Source organism: Aquarana catesbeiana, linkage group LG04, assembly GCF_042186555.1.
Source record: "Aquarana catesbeiana isolate 2022-GZ linkage group LG04, ASM4218655v1, whole genome shotgun sequence".
Taxonomy (NCBI): Eukaryota; Metazoa; Chordata; class Amphibia; order Anura; family Ranidae; genus Aquarana; species Aquarana catesbeiana.
Genome location: NC_133327.1, coordinates 510501737 through 510521708, shown reverse-complemented (window position 1 = coordinate 510521708; position 19972 = coordinate 510501737). Strand labels below are relative to the sequence as shown.

The following is a 19972-nucleotide window of genomic DNA, read 5'->3' as shown; positions in this document are numbered from 1 at the left end:
CCAACCCACCCGGAGGCCCGAGACCACACCAAACTCCTCCACCACCTGCAATAATTTAGTAAAAGAGCTCTCCCTTCCATCTAGGTATACCAGGGCATCATCTGCGTATAGAGAGATTTTTTTCCTCCAGTGGGCCTGAACGGATACCCCCAATCTCGGCCGTCTGCCGCACAGCCAGAGCGAGTGGCTCAATGGCTATTGCGAACAGCAGGGGAGAGAGAGGGCACCCCTGCCAAGTACCCCGGCCCAAGGAAAATGGTGCAGAGATGTCCATGTTGGTGCGAACCCTAGCCCTCGGGTTTGCATATAATAAGCGAACCCAGTGAATAAAAGTTGGGCCAATACCCATCCGTGCCATAGCCTCTCATAGGAAAGACCAACTCACAGTATCAAAAGCTTTTAACATATCCAAAGACAGGACTAGACCAGATCGCCTCGCGCGCGCTGCTTCATGAACATGTAGGTATAACCTTCGGATATTGTCAAATGCACTCCTGCCAGGCATAAAACCGGATTGATCCGGCGGTATAAGGGTTAGGATAACCAACTGAAGTTTAAAAGCGAGTATTTTTGCTAAGATCTTTACATCACCATTCAAAAGTGAAATAGGCCTGTAGGATCCGCAATATTTACTATCCTTACCGGGTTTGGGTATAACCACAATAAGTGCTTCGTTTAAAGAATCAGGAAGCTTCCCCAATTTAAGGGAGTCCTGAAACAGTTTGAGGAGCCTAGGGGCCAGCATCTCTGCGTTCGCTTGGTACCACTCCGAAGGAAGCCCATCCAGGCCCGGAGTTTTATTAGAGGGAAGAAGACTTATGGCCTTGGTGACCTCCTTCAGCGTGATGGGTTTATCTAGGAGGGATTGTTGAGAGGTGCTGAGTGTCGGGAGGTCAAGGGATTCAAAGAAGCCCATAAACTCTGTTTCGGAAGGGATTTCCGTGCCCCTATATAATGTGGCATAGAAATCCGCAAAGGTTTGATTAATAATCAGTGCGTCGGATGTAATCGACCCATCAGGCAGGTGAATTGCAGTGATCGTGGCTCCCTGACAGTCCGCGTGTGCAAGATATGCCAGAAGCCTACCGTTTTTCCCACCATGCTCGTGAATATGAGCCGAGAGGTACAACTGTTGTTTCCTGGTCAAGTCTATTAAGTGCAGCTGCAGCGCCCGGTGGGCCTCTGCCAGCATGCCTCTAGTTTCAGAGGAGGGGGCGTCCCTATGACGGGGCGGGCCTCCTCCAAAACCTTCCGAAGATCGTCCTGGGTCTTCCTACCGGCAGATCTGTAATGTTTAATTCTAGAGATATAAGAACCCCTTACCACAGCTTTAAAGGCATCCCAAACTGAACCCACAGAAGCAGAGTCAGTGTTAAGGGACCAATAAATAGACATGTCAGTCGGGATGCCCTCAGCTATCTCTGGAGTTGAGATCCAAAGAGGGCTGAGTCTCCATGTTCGAAAGGTTGGTCTATGGCCCATTATCAAACCCACCTGTGTCATAGAATGGTCAGATTCCGTCTGGGGGAGATACTCTATGGATCGAACAATAGGTAAAAAATCCTTCGTGGCGAGGGCATAATCGATTCTAGAAAGGGCTGCATAGGACCTAGACTGGCAGGAGTACACTTTGGCCTCTGGAAATTTCCAGCGCCACAAATCCACATATCCATAGATGTTACACCACGTGCGAAATAACCCGGACTCAGATTTTAAAGGTTTTAATCTATCTAGATCAGGATTGAAGACTGAGTTGAAATCCCCAAGGAGAAGCATAGGACAGTTAGGCAGGTTAGCAAACTGAATATTAAGATCAGAGAATACTGCAGCCGTGACCGGAGGGGGGAGATATACCGCCACCAGAATGAGGGATGTGTCATGTATCGATACATGTAAAATAACATACTGCCCCTTGGGATCGAGGACAACTTGGTGACACACAAAGGGCAATCCCTTACGAATTAATATAGCCACGCCCCGGGCATAATTTGCCTAGGTAGAGTGATATTGGTTGGCCACCCAATGTTTTTTAAGCGCCATCACTTTGGACCCCATTAAATGAGTCTCCTGGAGGCACAGGATATGTGGCTTATTATGTTTCAAGGCCTCAAAGATAGATGCTCTTTTAAATTTAGAGTTCAGCCCACGAACATTCCACGAGCACACGGTTACAACAGACATGGGATTGGGAATGTGAGTGCATATGGGTCAGGGGGGTCTCAGAAAGATTCCCACCTCCAGTCACGGCCACACATAAGATTAAGGGTCGCAGTGCCAGACATTCATTCAACCATACATACACAACACATACAGCCACACAATAACAGACATTATCACATTCAATACCCAACAGGGGTAATAATTCCCCTGCCCAGCTCCGAAAAAGGGGAGTGGGCCTATACCCTGAACTTGCACCATACCTGGGGCACATGGCCCGGAACAGGAGGCAGGAAAAAATTATAAGTTCAAAAGCAACAAAAGAAATCATTAGTCAATTATAATATTTCAAAAGAAAATAAAATGAGGGGTTTGAGCCCCAAGGTAGCTCGGACCCGGTTGTAAACCGAGACTTGGTACTCCCCCTCCGAGAACAAGTAGGACCCTCCAAAGTCAGCATATGTCAACAATAAAACAACTTTGCCATGACCCTGAAAAAACAAAACAGGGGGGGAGAAGAAAATAATAGTGAAGGCCAGGAGAATCCAGAGGAGGGAGGAAACTTCTGTTAAAGCTGTGGAGCCATCAAAATGTGGGGATCCGCGTCAGGCAGGGGGCTTAGGGGAGTGAGGTAGTGCTTCCCACCAGGACATGGCATCATGCGGGGACTGGAAGAAGTGGGCTTTTCCTTGATATGTAACCCGGAGGGTGGCGGGAAATAGCATGGAGTACTGGATATCTTGCTCCCGAAGCTTCTGCTTGATCCGTTGGTAGCTGGCTCTGCGGTTGCGGACTGTCACTGAGTAGTCTGGAAAGAGTGACACCACAGCGTTATTAATGCGGAGACTTCCTTTCCGCCTGGCGGCCCCCAAGATGGAGTCGCGGTCCCTGTAATTGCGGAGGCGGATCACCATCGTACGTGGAGGGTGACCTTCTGGCAGGAGGCGCCCGGGGACTCGGTGGGCCCTCTCAATCACAAAACAGGGGGATAACTGCTCTCGGCCAAATTCTTGCTCAAGCCAGCTCTCTAGAAAGGCTACAGGGTCAGACCCCTCCACCCGCTCCGGAAGTCCAACCAAGCGCAGGTTGTTCCTGCGTAAGCGGTTTTCAAGGTCGTCGACCTTGTCCTCCAAAGTTGCAATCTTTCCCCCATATGTATTAAGTTTAGGTAAAATAGGAGCAATAGTGTCCTCCAAGTCACTGATACGTTGCTCAGTCTCGGTAAACCGGCCACGTAACTTGTGCACATCTTGCCGCATAATGGTTAAGTCAATCTTAAGCCCATCCACCTTCCCCACCAGACAAGCATGGTTACCTTAATAATGGCCAGGACATCTGCCAGGGTGGGTTCCTTGGCACCATCCACGACCGCCGAGCCCGGGGTCGGTACCGAGGGGATGGCTGCAGGGTTCGGAATCTCGGGGGAGGGTGGTGGGGACCCATCCGGGCCGTCTCCAAAAAGATCCGGAGTAGAGGCTGGGGATGAGCTAGGCCCATGGACGGTATGGCGGCGGCCATCTTGGCAGAAGCATGTGGCGATACTCATCCTTACCGGGGGTTGTTTCTTCGCTCGCCGCTTTCCCATCAACCAAAATGCTCCCCAATGATGCAGAGGACACACCAGGAGGGATTAGGCAGAAAAAAGTTTGGATGCTGACGATGGATGTGCAGGATGGAGCAGGATTGTACAGGGAGAAACCGGAGCTACAGAGGAACACGTCCGATCACATCCTGAGCCAGGCCACCCCCCCCCTATATCTTTGATAGGAAGCCACAGAGCAGCTTTAGGATTTAATGGAGAAGAACCTGTTTCCAATTGAACCCATTGTTTGTCATGAGAGTGGTAAAACCAGTCCAGAATACGAGAATAAATAACTGCCTTATAATAATACTCAAAATCTGGCAAAGCTGTTCCCCCACGAACTTTCGATCGACAAGTGTTTTCCAATTAATTTGAGGTTTAGTACTTTTCCAAACAAATTGTGATAAAAGACTGTTCAGTTTTTAAAAAAATGTTTTAGGTAGTTTAATAGGTAAGGTTTGGAATAAATATAGATATTTAATACGGCCAGACCATGATAACAATTTGGCTTGGGTTTGTAATAAAAGTGGAAAAAAATGTAACTCATAAACGAGAGTAAGATCTGTTGGAATTTTCACTCCTAAATATTCCACTGCTACTTCTTGCCAGTGGAAAGGAAATAACGCTGCTAACGAAGAAACCTCATCTCTGGGTAGTGAAATATGTAATAAGTCAGATTTGGTCACATTTACCTTAAAATTGCATAGGCATCCAAAGGAATTGATCTCTTTTTTAAAATAGACGGAATACTAATCCTTGGTGATGTTATATAGAGTAAAACATCACCTGCATAAAGTGAGGTTTTGTAGTCTATCTCATTAATGATGATCCCATGTATAGAAGGATTGTATGTATAGCTATTGCTAAATGTTCCTTTGTGATCACATATAATAATGGAGATAACGGACAACCCTGACGGGATCCGTTATTAATCTTAAATATAGTGGAAAGAGTACCATTTGATCGAACTTGTGCAGAAGGAATTGTATATAGTGCCATGATTTTTTTAATCAAATTATTGCCCAGATTAATCTGGCGAAGTGAATGGAACAAAAACCTCCAATTTAGGCAATCGAATGCCTTCTCTGCATCGATTGAAAGCAGGCACACCGGGATTTGTTGTTTCTGTGCTAGCGAGATAATTGAGCGAGTCTTACTGGTGTTTTCTCAAGTCTCTTTAGACCTCACAATACCAGTCTGATCTGTATGAATTATCTGAGGCAGTATTGGTTGAAGCATAAGTTTAGCGTAAAATTTTATATCTTGATTCAGCAATGAGATAGGATGATAACTACTTGGATTTGTTTCGTCTGAGACTCTGAAATGGAATTAAATGAATGCAAAAGAACTGGAGACAAATCTGACGCAAAAGTTTTATAGAACTGGCTAGACAAGCCGTTTGGGCCTGGCACTTTACCAATCTTAGCAGTCCTAATAACAGTTAATAGTTCCTCAGAAGTAAAAGGAACCTCTAAGGAAGAACTAGTGGCGGAGTCAAGACTTGGCAAAGGCTGTATGTTTCATATATGAATTTGTTTTTTTTCCATCTCTATGAAAGAATAGTCAATTTCAGAATTAGTTTGTGAAATATTATATAATGAGGGTTAATAATTGCGAAAAGTCTCTACAATAGCTGAGTTAGTATAAACCAACCCTTTACCAGGAGCAGATAATTTCAAGACAGATGATGATAATATCTTAGGGTGAAGAGAGTGCGCCAGAAAGGCACTGCCCTTGTTACTATATTCATAGGAAATCCTCAAGGTTTTATGCTGGGCCCTTAAAGAATGCTAATCAAGAGAACACAAGAATTGACTTTTAGTATTGGCAAGTTCAATTCTGACTCTATCACTATTAATATTTTTATGGATTCATTCTAAATCAGAAATCTTCTTTACTAAAGCTAGATGTTCTGCAGTTCTATTTTTTTTTAATCTTGATCCATGCGATATAAAAATTCCCTTCAAGACGCATTTTAAAGTCTCCCATTTAATTGGTGGTGCAGTATTGTCCGATTCATGATCTTCCATAAAATACATTCTTGCTTTTTTAATATCAGTTACACATAATAGGTCTGCTAGTCAATTATCATTAAGTTGCCAGGATCTGTTCCTGGCACGAAGTTCTGCGAAATTAAGATGACAAAAAACAGGTGAATGATCTGACCATATTTTAGGTTTAATGCTAATTGTCGGAGTAGTGTCTAATAAGGATTGTGAAACAAAAATATAATCCAACCTGCTATGAGTTTTATGAACTGGAGAAAAGAAAGTATAATCCCTCTCAGAAGGGTGTAATATACGCCATAAATCAAATAACTTCATTGAGGATAATTTCTGCTTTAATTTACAAAGAGCTGAGTATGAAATATGGGTCTTTCCCGAAGATGAATCCATTCAGGGATTGAAAACCAGATTAAAATCATCCCCGAGAATAATATCACCCTCTGGAAAACTTTCAAGAATATGTATATATTTAAGACCCTCTGAGGTTTGAGAGGTATTCGGGAAATATACATTAGCTATAGTATATATTTTTATTCCATTTTTAGTTTTTAGAAATAAATATCTACCTTGAGAGTCAGATTTAGAATCTAAAATTTGACACTTCACATTCTTATGCATAGCGATTGATACTGCTTTGGATTTAGCATATGGATTTGTACTATGAAACCTAGTAGTATATTTATTTTTACATTTTGGGATAGCATCCGAGCGAAAATGTGTTTCTTGAAAAAACATTATCATTTTTTTCCTTATTAAGATCGTAAAAAATTTGCATGGGGTGGTTAAGACCCTTCACATTAAAAGAACATATTGAGCATGACATAAAAAAATTAGTCATTGTTAACCTTGTTGAGTGAGAACAACCCAAAAAATAAAACAGAAAAAATTTAAAACATGGCACATCGCAGTCCCATGACATGGAAAATTGGGAAGCCTAATGTAGGATGTGAGCAAACTAGGCGGAGATGTTAAGGAACTCCGATTTCTTCATACATTAATGTTAGGACATAATCTGGTCTAAAACAACTTTCTATAATCAAGGTACCCAAACATCTTGGTGCACTTAAAATTTCTTCAGACGGTATTCCACAATTTTGTCTGAAAATTATATATAAATTGGCATATGGGTAAAGGCAGATTTTGGCTACAGCAAGCCACAGGTTCTCTCTATGCCACTGCAGCCTTCCAACCGCCAATATCACAGCCAACTACATTGTGTAGTGCCAAAAAAATAAATAAATAACATCCTTGTTTAATCCTCCCTGGCCCCTCGCCTTAATGGCGAAAGAACGGGGAGGAAAACCAACATCAATATGTAGATCAACAGATACATTACTCCAGAGGAGCAACCATATCACCACCATGTTACTGACACATGGTGATGACCACAAATCGACCCACATACAAGCAGGAGTCAGATCTACCAATAACATCCACACAATCTGACTCCACCAAAAAAAAAGGGGAGGGAGGAAAGGGGGGCACGAAGGAGAGGGAGAGAAAAGAGAAAAAAAATGTAAATAAAATAAATACATCAATTAATAGATACATCAATTAATAAATTAATATTTTGATTATTAAACATTTTTATGTGGTCCTTTTTTCGATTTTAAGAGTTATGTCTTGAGCTTATAAATCATTGTTTAACGCAGCTCATGTTCATTCGTACAGCTTCACAGCATTTACATAATCAACATTCATCAAAGATAAATGGTTTCAACACTTAAGCACCAGTCAAACCAAGCATGACATGATGCTCTGAACTTGAGTTTGTGTGAATCTGCATAAGCTTTGTAGCCAGGGTGATTTTGACAGTGAACAATGTGCTTGAGTAAGTAAATGCAGAGATGCAGTTGTGTCTGAGGACTGTGGTTAGCTGGAATGCAGTGGGAATGGTATAGTTGGTTATATTAATTGTAGTCAGCATGTTTAAACAGCCCACCCAAGTGCAGTAGCATCTTTCTTTTAGCCTTAAAAAAAATTAACTTGCCTTATTATATAAATGTTGCTTTTTTGGGGATATTGCAAATTAATCCTAATATTGCTAGGAAATATTTTTAGAAAGAGGTATGAATAAGTATTACGCCTGGATGAGCTGGTGCATGATGTTAACTAAAAACCTATGTGTATGGCAAAAGTAATATTGTTCTTACTGTTGTAACATTGTACTAAGATGTAAGGAGTAGGGATTCAAAAGCCAATATTGCATACCTAGTCTTTTCCTCTTTAAATAACTAAAGGCAAAACTTTTTTTTTTTGTTGTTTTAGATAGAATGGAGTGGAGCAACTCACTGACAGGAACTGAGCTGACGTGCCAGGAATGGGTGGGCCAAAACACGTTTCAAGGGCACCACCCATCCTTAGCATGTCAGTTTGCTTCCTGTCAGTGAGTTGGACAAGTTACAGCCACAGACGCTGGCTGCTATTCTATCCAGTGGGTCTAAAGCCACTAGACAGAGTCTGAGTGATTGGCAAAATCCTCATGTGATTCTGGCATTGCAGTTTTCCATCAACCGCTGGACAAAGAGATTTTTAGATGTAAGTGTGCTATTTTTTAGTAAAGTAATGACACATCAATTTTACTAATTCCTGCGCCCTGCTGCTGTGTTCTCTTTCATATGCATCCTTATTGGGCTCGCGTTTGAGGTAGGAGTCTCCCCCTGAACGTTCACATTCATGCCCTACCCAGCCTGCACTTCATTGGAGGCAGTCTGTGCAGACCAGGGTAGCATTTCCTGTAGGGACTGCCTGGGGCTCCTTTCCTTGAATGTTGCGTTATCCCTGGTCTCAGTGCTCATGTATCCAACCATATATCTGAGTGTCTCCTTAGTGCCCCCCTGCTGGAGGGCAAATACCAACAAGGCTGAGTGTGAGCTGATGCTGACTGGGCTCTACTGCTTCCTTAGGTAACTTATTTGCACACACATGCTGGCTTAACACATGAGCTTCTCACTTGCAACATTTTGTTAGTGTCATAAGTCACTTTTCCCCTCAGGTCATCTCTGGGTCTATAAGATCTATTATATAATAAACTCTTATCGTCTCTACTATGCTTTGTGTTTTCGGTTATATTGTAAAATTGGCTACATTTGACCTGTCATGTCAGCAAAATTTGCACCCCTCTACATTGTACAACAGTTTACCTGAACAATCCATTTACATTATAACAGCTTAATTTCTACTAAAAATAAAACGTAAATGTAATCTGTATAATTCAATCTGACAATAAAATCTGTTTGTATGAGGGCTAGTTTATGCTAGCATCACCCTCTAAAGAGTGATCTGCGGTGGATGGCTCTTAAGAGGGCATTCAACAGGCAGCGAGGAAGGGTTGTCACCTCACTGCTTGTTTTAACCCCTAATTGACTGCACCATTGCACTGCAACCGCAATGCATGTAGTTGCAGGGCGGATGAAGCACGGTCTCATTCACTTAAATGAATTGACTTCAACAGGGATCATTTTTGCTCTGCCGCAATGCAAAGCATCATGGACATGGCTTGTGTGTACCTTCTTACCTTTGCAGCTTAGGGGGGAGCAGTTGAGAGATGGTTAAAAGTGGCTCAACAGGGTGTGTTACCACCCCTGTGCTACAAGTGTAAGCGATCAGGTGCACCCATTGGGGAAGAAGGGGCACACCCTACTAGGTTCTCCTGGCTGTTTGTTAGAGCTGCACAATTAATTGTTAAAAAAAAAATCACGATTTACCCCCCCCCCCCCCCCCACGATCTATATTGCTGAATTTGCTGATTCTTTCATATAACAAGTGGAGAGACTATCTGCTCACTCAGCTGTCAAAAGTAAACATCCGGGCAGTCTGTCAAGTTTAGAATATGAACTTAGATCAAAGGGATACACTTGTTTGTAAAAAAAAAAAAGTCTGGGCAGCCTGCCAAGTTTTCAACAACATGTAAATGCAGGAAGTTTAACCACTTAAAGTCTAAATCTTTTTCTGACACTTCTTTCTTAAGTTAAAATCAATATTTTTTGCTAGAAAATTACTTGGAACCCCCAAACATTATATATATTTTAGCAGAGACCCTAGGGAATAAAATGGCAATTGCTGCAATATTTTAAGGCGACACTGTATTTGCCCAGCGGTCTTTCAAACACAATTTTTGGGGAAAAAATACACTTCAACAATCAAAACGAAAACGTGATCTATCTTCTAAGCAAAAAAATTGTGATTTCTCATTTTAGCCAGAATCGTGCAGCTCTACTGTTTGACAGCCCTTGGCTGTGTTCAGATTTGAAAGCCTCTATTGGACTGAATAGCAGCTATGGATCCGCCAGCTGCCATGCGTGGTCAATCAACAGCTAGCTGCACCTGATGGGGAACTAGTCTCTCATTTCCCCATCAGGCTCCACTCATCCCTACTGCCAATCTCCTCGACCATACGCCTGTCAGGTTTATGGGTGCAGTTGGGAGGGAATGAGAGAGGGTGCACTGAGGAAGGAGTGTCCAGTATGGACACTCCAACCTTGGTGCCTTGAACCGAGAGATTTATGTACCTGTATCTCGGTGCTTTCACCGACAGAATTCTAAAGGGTGTCTGTGACACCCTTTATAAATTCCCCCAATGTGACTACACTCTCCAAGCACAAGTAATCTCATTTAGATCACAGCATGTCTGCTGATTTAAAAACCAAGGGGGTCTCAATCATGATAACAAACTACCTTAGTTAGTTAGAAACTTAACTGAGGCCAAGTGGACATAAGTATCAGATACGTCTTTGTTGCGGGGACAATTAATGGTAGATTAGTAACCTTGGATAACATACAGTATACAGCCCCAACACAGACCAAGCCACTTTTTTGAACTCACTCTGGGATATTTGTCAGAATATGCAGAGGGTATGTGCATTCTTGGGGGTGACTTTAGTGTTCCCTCAGACCCACTTGATATCTGCAATGTTACTTTGCATCTCTCTTACACCTACTTTATTTTTGAAAACTTAACCAACTACTATGAACAGAGAGACGGGTTGACAAAGCGCATAACCCATAGTGATTTAAAAAGATTGCACATTCTACTTCCTGGCCTACCTACTTTCAGATCTGCTAGCAAGACTTGTTCCACTTGCCAGAGGTCACAAAAGAAACCATCCCCTAATTGGGGCCATGTCCCAGTTACCATCTCTATAGTTACCTATATCTTGGCACTGGTGATTGAACAAAACAAACACAATTAGAGGCTTTCCTGCAATCTTTCTTCTCCAATAATTCTAGTTCTGATATCCCCCATAGGTAAACTTCTAAGTGTGTGGTCCAAGACAAACTGATATAACTACTGTAGATGCTAAATTGAATAAGGCACGAATCTGCAAAATGCAAACCAAATTAGGACAAAGAAAAGTGCCTACAAAATATTTCTGGCCTTGTCCCTGGCTGCAAAGTTGAAATTCTTCAGTATCCCCCTCCTCAAAAAGGCACATGTACAGTCATGCCAATGAACATCTAAATTATTCAGAGAAGGATTGGGAGAATGTGCTGTGGTCAGTTGAGACCAAGATTGAGGTCTTTGGCATTAATTCGACCCGCCGTGTTTGGAGGAAGAAAAAATATAGACCCTTAATTTCTTTGAAAGTAGGCAAACTTACAAAATTCTGCAGGGGATCAAATAATTATTTTCCCCACTGTATGCATGCGGCTGTAGGGTAGAGAATGCCATTGCCATTTATGATTGGCTGTCTGCAGTGATAGCTTCCTGGCGGAATAGCTTAGGTAGGTGTCTGAACCAGCCTGAGCTCATCCCTGGTTGTTAGGGAAACCATTTCAAATTGAGTTACAATTAATCATAGTGTACCAACAGGTTCAGTATTTGTCCCAAGAGTATGAAATAGAAGGTGTTCTAACACTTTAAGCCAGTGGTCCTCAAACACAGCCTGTGAACCAGATGTGGCCTATTGCTCACTTTTTACACCAACAATGGGACACACTATTCCTCCTCCCTTTGACTCTAATGTTTTTTTTTTTTTTTACTCCTGCCAACCCAACCCAATGGCATTGGGTCAATCAAAATTGATATTACCACCAATGCTCGGGTACTTTTTTACTCCTATAAGCAACAACCTTTCTCCTCAACGGTTTCAGGACAGTGAATTAATCATTTGTTAACATGTTTGAGGATCTCTGCTTAAATCTATAGATTTTCGCACTGCATGAGGTTGTGCAGCAAAATTGGTTATGGCAAAAAGGTTCTGCATGAAATCCTTATGCTAACAACATCCACAGTAATATTTACCAAAGAAATCTTGATCCAAGGAATAGATAGGATTGCCCTTGTGAGGTCAGGAAATTTCATATGAAGGAGGAAGGTTGTTGCTTTTAGATGTTCTGTTACCTTCCTCTGGACTGCAAATGCTGGGTTTTGTGTAAGGTTGAACTCAATGGACATTTTCAACTTCTTTAAACCATGTTATTACTGAATATTTTAAATCTTTATTTTTATCTGCACGGGAATTCTGACATCTTGCAGGTTTGAAGGAAGCTATGGTTGCTGATAAAAATATTTCTGGCCTATGATCTCACTTTACAAATGCCCCATATATATCTACTTGTATTACCTCAGCTGTTTGGTTGATAGAAACCAGTCTGCCACACTCTTGGATCTTATATGTGAAATCTTGTTTTACTGTCAGTTTATATACATGAAACTCTCATGTTCCTCAGCTTTAACGTTAGTTTATTTTACATTTTCATGTTTGTATTGTGCAGTTTTGTTATGTAGAAAAATCGTAATGTGCTGTATATAATTACAAGCATGTTACACCGATTACAAGCCTTTTTGATATTAGGAAAGATAAGTTATTACCAACCCAAGCTAATTTGAAAGGCAAATCTTGCTGCTTGTTGTGAAGCATTTTCTGTTTTTTTTTTTTCTGTGCATCTAAACTAGTTCTTGGTTCTTTTCTTATCCCTAGTGCAGATAATATTTTAATATAAAAGGCAAAATGGAGGCTTTTACGCTTTTCATTTCTGTCACAAAAGTGATGTGGTGATGTGAATATTAATTTAAATTCTCTTATTCTAGTGTTTGCTTTCACAACCTAAATTCTGGGCCCTGCAGACAACGGCATTAATTTTGAGATCAAAGCTAGAGAGAGGAAGCACACGGCGTGTTGAAAGAGCCATGATGCAGACTCAGGTAAGATTTCTCTTCATTCTAAAATTCAGGAATATTCTATCATTTTTTTGTGCAATGACTGCTCAAATGGCAAAAGTGAGACTTAAAAAATTATGGACATAGGCAGAATGTTCATCCACCATGCGTTATAGGAGTGTACCTTCAGGTGATTAAATGCTGGCAAAGCTTTAAAGGACATGCCCCCTGGGCAACTATAACCCTACCCCACTTTTGTGTCTGAAGACGATGGACTTTCTTTTTCACAGAGAAAATCACCCTTAGCTGAACTAGTTAATTGTTTTTCTTTACTATTTTTTCTAATTCTTCAATCAACCCTTCTCTTCAGAGAAGCCTACCCACACCTAACAACTGTATTTTCATTTTTCCATCAGATCATCCCCCACAGCTATTACCTTTTGTTTCCACTTGACCCTCCCTTTTAGATTGTAAGCTCTAACGAGCAGGGCCCTCTGATCCCTCCTGTATTGATTTGTATTGTAAGTGTACTGTCTGCCCTCATGTTGTAAATCGCTGCGCAAACTGTTGGCGCTATATAAATCCTGTATAATAATAATATAATAATCAAGCCCTCACCAGAATAGAAGCAGTTTATCTGGATCTGTAAACCCTTGGGAGAGCCGTACCTGGACTCGACCCTTTGGGGATGGCCTGCAATGTTGCTTTGGCCACTGGATTATTCATAGGCACTCACCTTGTCACTTGATGCAACTCTTTGAGTTAGCCGCATGATGCTATACAGGTCCACGACCTGTAGTCTATCACTATGAAACCTAGTCCCTTTAAGCCCCCATAAGGGGTATGCCCAGTGTGACGAGTTAAGCCTGGACTTTATATACAGTCCAGCATCGTGGGCAGGGTCACGCTGTATCTCACTACTTTAACATTACTGTTAAAACGCAGCTATGTTTGAATTGTATTCACCTTAAAGTGTAAACTTGTCGCTAAAATTCAACTGCTTAGAGCTCAGTCTCAGGTGGATGACATCACACCACTAGTCGCATACTTTAATGCCACTTCCACCTAGGCCCTCCTATAAGGTGCTTCCTCTTGCCCTTTCGCTATGAGGATTCTTTACAAGATGGTCTAGACCTTGGGTACCGCATACTTCTCATTCTTCCGAAGGCCCACACAAAATGAAAAGGTTTATAAAAAAATAAAAAATAAATATTCATACTCAGGTATGGATTTCCAGTTACAGGACTGAAAGAGTTTATCAGTGGACCACAAGTGCGGTAACATCATCACACTTGTGCTCCATTAGATCTATTAATCTCACAGTGGAAGATGGGATTGTAGACTTTTCATTCACAGATTCTGTGAAGGGATCTGTGAACACATGACGTGACTGTGTGGGTGGAGTCATGCATAGTCACAGCAAATTAAAGAGTATGCCAGCAGACTGTGGAAAGAACTGACCTCAATATGGGTGTAACCTGAAACATGGACAAAAAGTGGACTTAGACTTCAATGCTTAAATTTCTATTTGCACAATATAATAAATTAATGAAAAAAAATAGACTCAAAATGTATTTTGTTTTCATTTTTGTGTATTTGTCAGGCTATAATAAAAACAGAGCAGTGTTTTTTAATTAAAACACTCTGCCAAATAAAAACTGTATACAGTATGAAAACATATTATTTAGTATTGCAAATTGGGCTGAATTTTAGGAGGTATAACAAGTTGCAAACCATCTCTGTGTAATACACAGATGGAAACATGGCTCTCTATGGTGAAAGCTACACAAGTAGCTTGCAGTAGCGTGTAATAATGATTCATCACACGCAATTGGAGCATTGTGATGCTATTTACAATTATTCACACCTGTTAGTTACCTATTAGGCTTAAAATAGGCTTAAAATCCCCCTGTCAGAACTCAATAGCACAGCCGGAGAGATCACTATACTAAAATATCTAGTGTTAGTACAGCGATCTGTCAGTTTTTCTTCATTCAGCCTGCTGGGTTGAAGGAGAAAAAACAATAGTGTATACCTGGCCTTACATATAGTGCTAAATAGTTCGCACAAAAAGTATAAAATAAAAAATAAAAGTGGAATTAAATAGTAACTCCACTTTTTTGAGGAAAAAAAACATTCCTTTCTGGGTGATCTATGTACATTACAGGGATTTTAAGACATTTTCTAGCAGATGTCTACCTTTTTGTTATTGTGAAGAAAAACCTCCTTTCACCAGCTTAATCGCATACTCAAACTGAATTGGGGGGGCTGATTCATTATTAATCAGCTGATGTACTTTCTGTGTTCTTATGAGAAAAGTTGTAATGTCTGCATCCCTTTAGAAGTGATTAACCCTTGGTCTCACCAACATTTCTATGACAGGGGGTGCCTAATCTGACTTAGTGCAGACTTCTGGGAAAATCAGCGAGCCAATCACAAAACCAAGAAATTACATTTTTCAAGGTGTTTTGTACACCATCTGTGTAGCCATATTGCATTGACTTTTTTTGGAAAATTACAGCGCCGTAGATTGAAACAGGTTATTTTAATAATTTTATATTACATGACTTGTGTAGCAATTGTATAAGCTATATTCTTTTTTAGTTTGCTATATTTTCCCATGAAAGTGGAGTTACTCTTTAAGTATTCATGCAGCACATTTACTAATGTGTTCTCTCTAGCTAATTTTTAAGGCATTTTTGCACATTTTTTTTGTGTAGAGCTAATCTTTGTATGAACTATGCGCTCCTTTCATTATACATTATGAGAGTGGTCTGGCCAAATTTTTAGATCACCATAGATGTGGTGATATATTTGTTTAGCTGAGGTCCAGCTCACTGCGGCATACACCCTGTTTTTAATTTAGGTATTTTGTTTTGTCTGGAGATATCATTCCTGGCAAGCATACCGGGGTCTGTGTATAATAATATAATGCCTATTCATTGCCATGTTGTTTAGATCATATATTAAAAATTCTTGGCACAGTTTCAATGCATTTTGAAAGCACTGCATTGTTTCTCAGTTTTTTTTTCCAAGTATCCAGTTTCTGTATAGTGCCAGAGTTTATGCACTACAGCTCATTGTCTGTGCATGTATAAGTCGCTGTTCTTTGTCTTTATAAACTAGAAACAGACAACCCCTCCTTGTAATTATTAAACAGGATCATATATTTTTTTTTTTATAACTGTGACAGGGTTTCTGAGACATTGTCAATACATGTGTATCGTTTACTTTGTGACGAGTTATAAAGTACTAAAATGTAAACTATGGATGCACCAATATATCGTCCGAAAATAGGGTTATGGGTATTTTGCCAATAGACAAAAAAAAAAAGGTGCCGATAATGGCATGCTGCATCCCATTGACTTCAGTGCAAAAGCGCCCCCTATTAACTTCAATGCAAAATCGCATCCCATTGACTTTAATGCAGGATTGCGTCCCATTGACTTCAATGCATAAACACCCCCTATTAACTTCTATGCAAAAAATATGTCCCATTGATTTCAATGCAAAAATGCCAGCCACATTAATTCCGTTTTTTTGAAAACTGTCTGGTTTTCGGCCAAGTGTATCCTGAGGTTTTGCTACTGGAATTTTCATTTTTGGTGCACCACTAATGTAAAATTGTGAATACTGTACAGTATAAACTTCTTTACAAAAGATCTTGTTACTACCAGTGTTTTCTATTAGCTTTATTGGGACACAAAATCGCATCCCATTAACTTCAATGCAGGATTGCGTCACATTGACTTCAATGCATAAATGCCCCCTATTAACTTCTATGCAAAAATGTGTCCCATTGACTTCAATGCTAAAATGCCAGCCACAATAATTACAATTTTTAAAAACTGTCCATTTTGGTTTTAGACCAAGTACATCCTGAATTTTTGGTTTTGGTACTGAAATTTTCTTTTTGGTGCACCACTAATGTAAAGTTGTGAATACTGTACAGTATAAACTAATTTACAAAAGATCTTGTTGCTACCAGTGTTTTATATTAGCTTTATTGAAGTGGAGGTCAAGACATCGGAATAAATATATAGTTTTGTATTGAAAACTCAATACATACATTAAATGCGATCCATAAAAAAAATAAATTGTGAAAGTACAATGAAATTGTCTAGGGCAGGTTACATGATCAAGCTGTCCTGCTCCATCTTTAAAAAATGCAGCCTAGCAGGAGGGATTTTTGGCGGAAGCTCAGAAGTTACATAAGATGTAGTCACATGACATTGGGGGGCAGATTTGCTAAGCAGAAGAATCAGCAGGAAAAACAATGGAGGAAACTATGCTGTCATGGATGGAACTACTGATGGAGAGGTACCTCCAACACACAACTGGAGTCTTGGCGGCCCTGATATGACTGAATAGACACAATATTATTGTGGTGCCACCACTACAACCCATAAAAACTGCTACTGACTTTAAGGCTAGGTTCACACCTCTGCCTTTGCTTCTTTATGCGTTTTGCATATTTTCTTGTGCACCTATATGTGTTTTTCATGGGGTTCTTTTGTTTTTGCTAATAATCTATAAAATAATTTTTTGCTCAGTGACAATGCAACAGGAATATTTATATGCTGAAGCATCAGTTTAATATGCATACATTAACATATGCATTAAAGTTATGTCCAGAAGAAACTATGTTTGCTTTCTTTCTGTGTGGTCCCTTAGCTGTCCAAATCCTCATACATCTCCACTGCCATGCCCCCTCATGCTTGTTGCAAGCTTTGTAAGTTGTCAAATGAGTCATAGAGGAAAGGTCTTGCTCCTACAAGCTGGATTAGCACTTCTGTGTTAACTATACTGTGGCTTTCTCAGTTCCTTGTTAGGTGCACCCTGTAGACCAGATGTTGCTAGGAAAAGGCGTCTTGTTATGCTACAAAACACATACAAAATGCACCAAAACAGTTGACGTTATTCTGTGGATTCAAAATGCACCATCTGCACCAAAGGAAGTGCCCGCAAGCTCTTACAAAATCACACTGTAGGAAAGCACAGTGTTGTGAACGGGATCCATAAGAAAAAAATGAGAAACCGCTTGTCATTTTTTGTTGCTCTTCAGTAAATGTGTAATAAATCACACAGTTGAATGGAATGTGAATGGAGCCTAAAACCATGAAGTTAGTACCTTATACAATATATCAAAGTGAGTACACCTCTCACATTTTTGTAAATATTTTATTATATCTTTTCATGTTACAACACTGAAGAAATTACACTTTGCTACAATGTAAAGTAATGAGTGTACAGCTTGTATAACAGTGTAAATTTGCTGTCCCCTGAAAATTACTCAACACACAGCCATTAATGTCCAAACCATTGGCAACAAAAGTGATTACACCCCTAAGTGAAAATTTCCAAATTGGACCTAATTATCCATTTTCCCTCCACGGTGTCATGTGACTCTTTAGTGTTACAAGGTCTCAGGTGTGAATGCGGAGCCAGGTGTGTTAAATTTGGTGTTATCGCTCTCTCTCATACTGGTCTCTGGAAGTTCAACATGGCACCTCATGGCAAAGAATTCTTTGATGATCTGAAAAATAGAATTGTTGCTTTACAAAACGATCGCCTAGGCTATAAGAAGATTTCCAAGACCCTGAAACTGAGCTGCAGCACAGTGGCCAAGATCACACAGCGGTTTAACAGGACAGGTTCTACTCAGAACAGATCTCGCCATGGTCGCCCAAAGAAGTTGAGTGCACATGCTCAACGTTATATCCAGAGGTTCTCTTTGGGAAATAGACATATGAGTGCTGTCAGGATTGCTGCAGAGGTTAAAGGGGTGGGGAGTCAGCCTGTCAGAGCTAAGGACTAAGGCAGACTAAGGACATGGATTACTGGAACCATGTCTTGTTGTCTGATGAGACCAAGATAAACTTATTTGGTTCAGATGGTGTCAAGCATGTGTGGCAGCAACCAGGTGAGGAGTACAAAGACAAGTGTGTCTTGCAGGAGTGCTGCCGGCATTGGGGAGCTACAGTTCATTGAGAAAACCATGAATGCCAGCATGTCCTGTGACATACTGAAGCAGAGCATGATCCCCTCTCTTCGGAGACTGGGCCGCAGGGCAGTATTCCAAAATGATAACGACCCCAAACTCACTTCCAAGACGACCACTGCCTTGCTAAAGAAGCTGAGGGTAAAGGTGATGGACTTCCCAAGCATGTCTCCAGACCTAAACCCTATTAAGCATCTGTGGGGCATCCTCAAACAGAAGGTGGAGGAGCGCAAGGTCTCTAACATTCACCAGCTCCGTGATGTCGTCATGGAGGAGTGGAAGAGGACTCCAGTGGCAACCTGTGAAGCTCTGGTGAACTCCATGCCCAAGAGGGTTAAGGCAGTGCTGGAAAATAATGGTGGCCACACAAAATACTGACACTTTGGGCCCAATTTGGACTTTTTCATTTAGGTTTGTACTCACTCTTGTTGCCAGCGGTTTAGACATTAATGGCTGTGCGTTGAGTTATTTTGAAGGGACAGCAAATTTACACTGTTATAGAAGCTGTACACTCAATACTTTACATTGTAGCAAATTGTCATTTCTTCAGTGTTGTCACATGAAAGGTATAATAAAATATTTACATAAATGTGAGGGCTGTACTCACTTTTGTGACATACTGTATATCTATTTTTGGGTCAAGAACATTGTGAAGATTTTACCTGGAAGAGAGTTACTGAGAAGTACAGTATTTCCACTCTTATTTTCTTTGTTTTATAGGAGGTGGCAGTAGTCTCCGCTACCCGAGTATGTTTTAACTAGTTATGTTGGTTTGGTTTCCAGTAGGCCTTTTGTAAAAAGACTGTATCTGGTTTTAAACATTTGAGGTGGTAGAGAACCTTTTTTACTTTTAATTAGGGTATTCAGCCTATAGTCCAAGAGAGACTTTTATGGTTGTGATTTTTTTTCTTGTTTAGGTGGACATTAAAATTGTTTGGGGGGGGGGGGGGGGTTAGAGAAGAGAGCAAGGGCAACAGTATCTGTTGGGGACAGCAGCACTAATTAGCTTCCGTCCATCACCCACACAAGAACTGAGCCTGGAGCTGACATTCTTGTACTGAGACTGACCACCACCTGCTGGGCCGAGCTGTAATTTAAAAAACAAAAAGGCGCTAAAGGGATAT

At 40.8% G+C, this 19972-nt stretch overlaps 1 protein-coding gene across 1 annotated transcript in view; it reads left to right on the top strand.

The window, feature by feature from the left end:
- TTC27 (tetratricopeptide repeat domain 27) overlaps positions 1–19972 on the top strand; it is a 795933-nt gene that overhangs the window by 572322 nt on the left and 203639 nt on the right. Inside the window, exon 11 of the mRNA XM_073627729.1 lies at positions 12779–12892. Within this exon, the coding sequence (XP_073483830.1) occupies positions 12779–12892 (114 nt within the window). The remainder of the gene's footprint in view (positions 1–12778; positions 12893–19972) is intronic.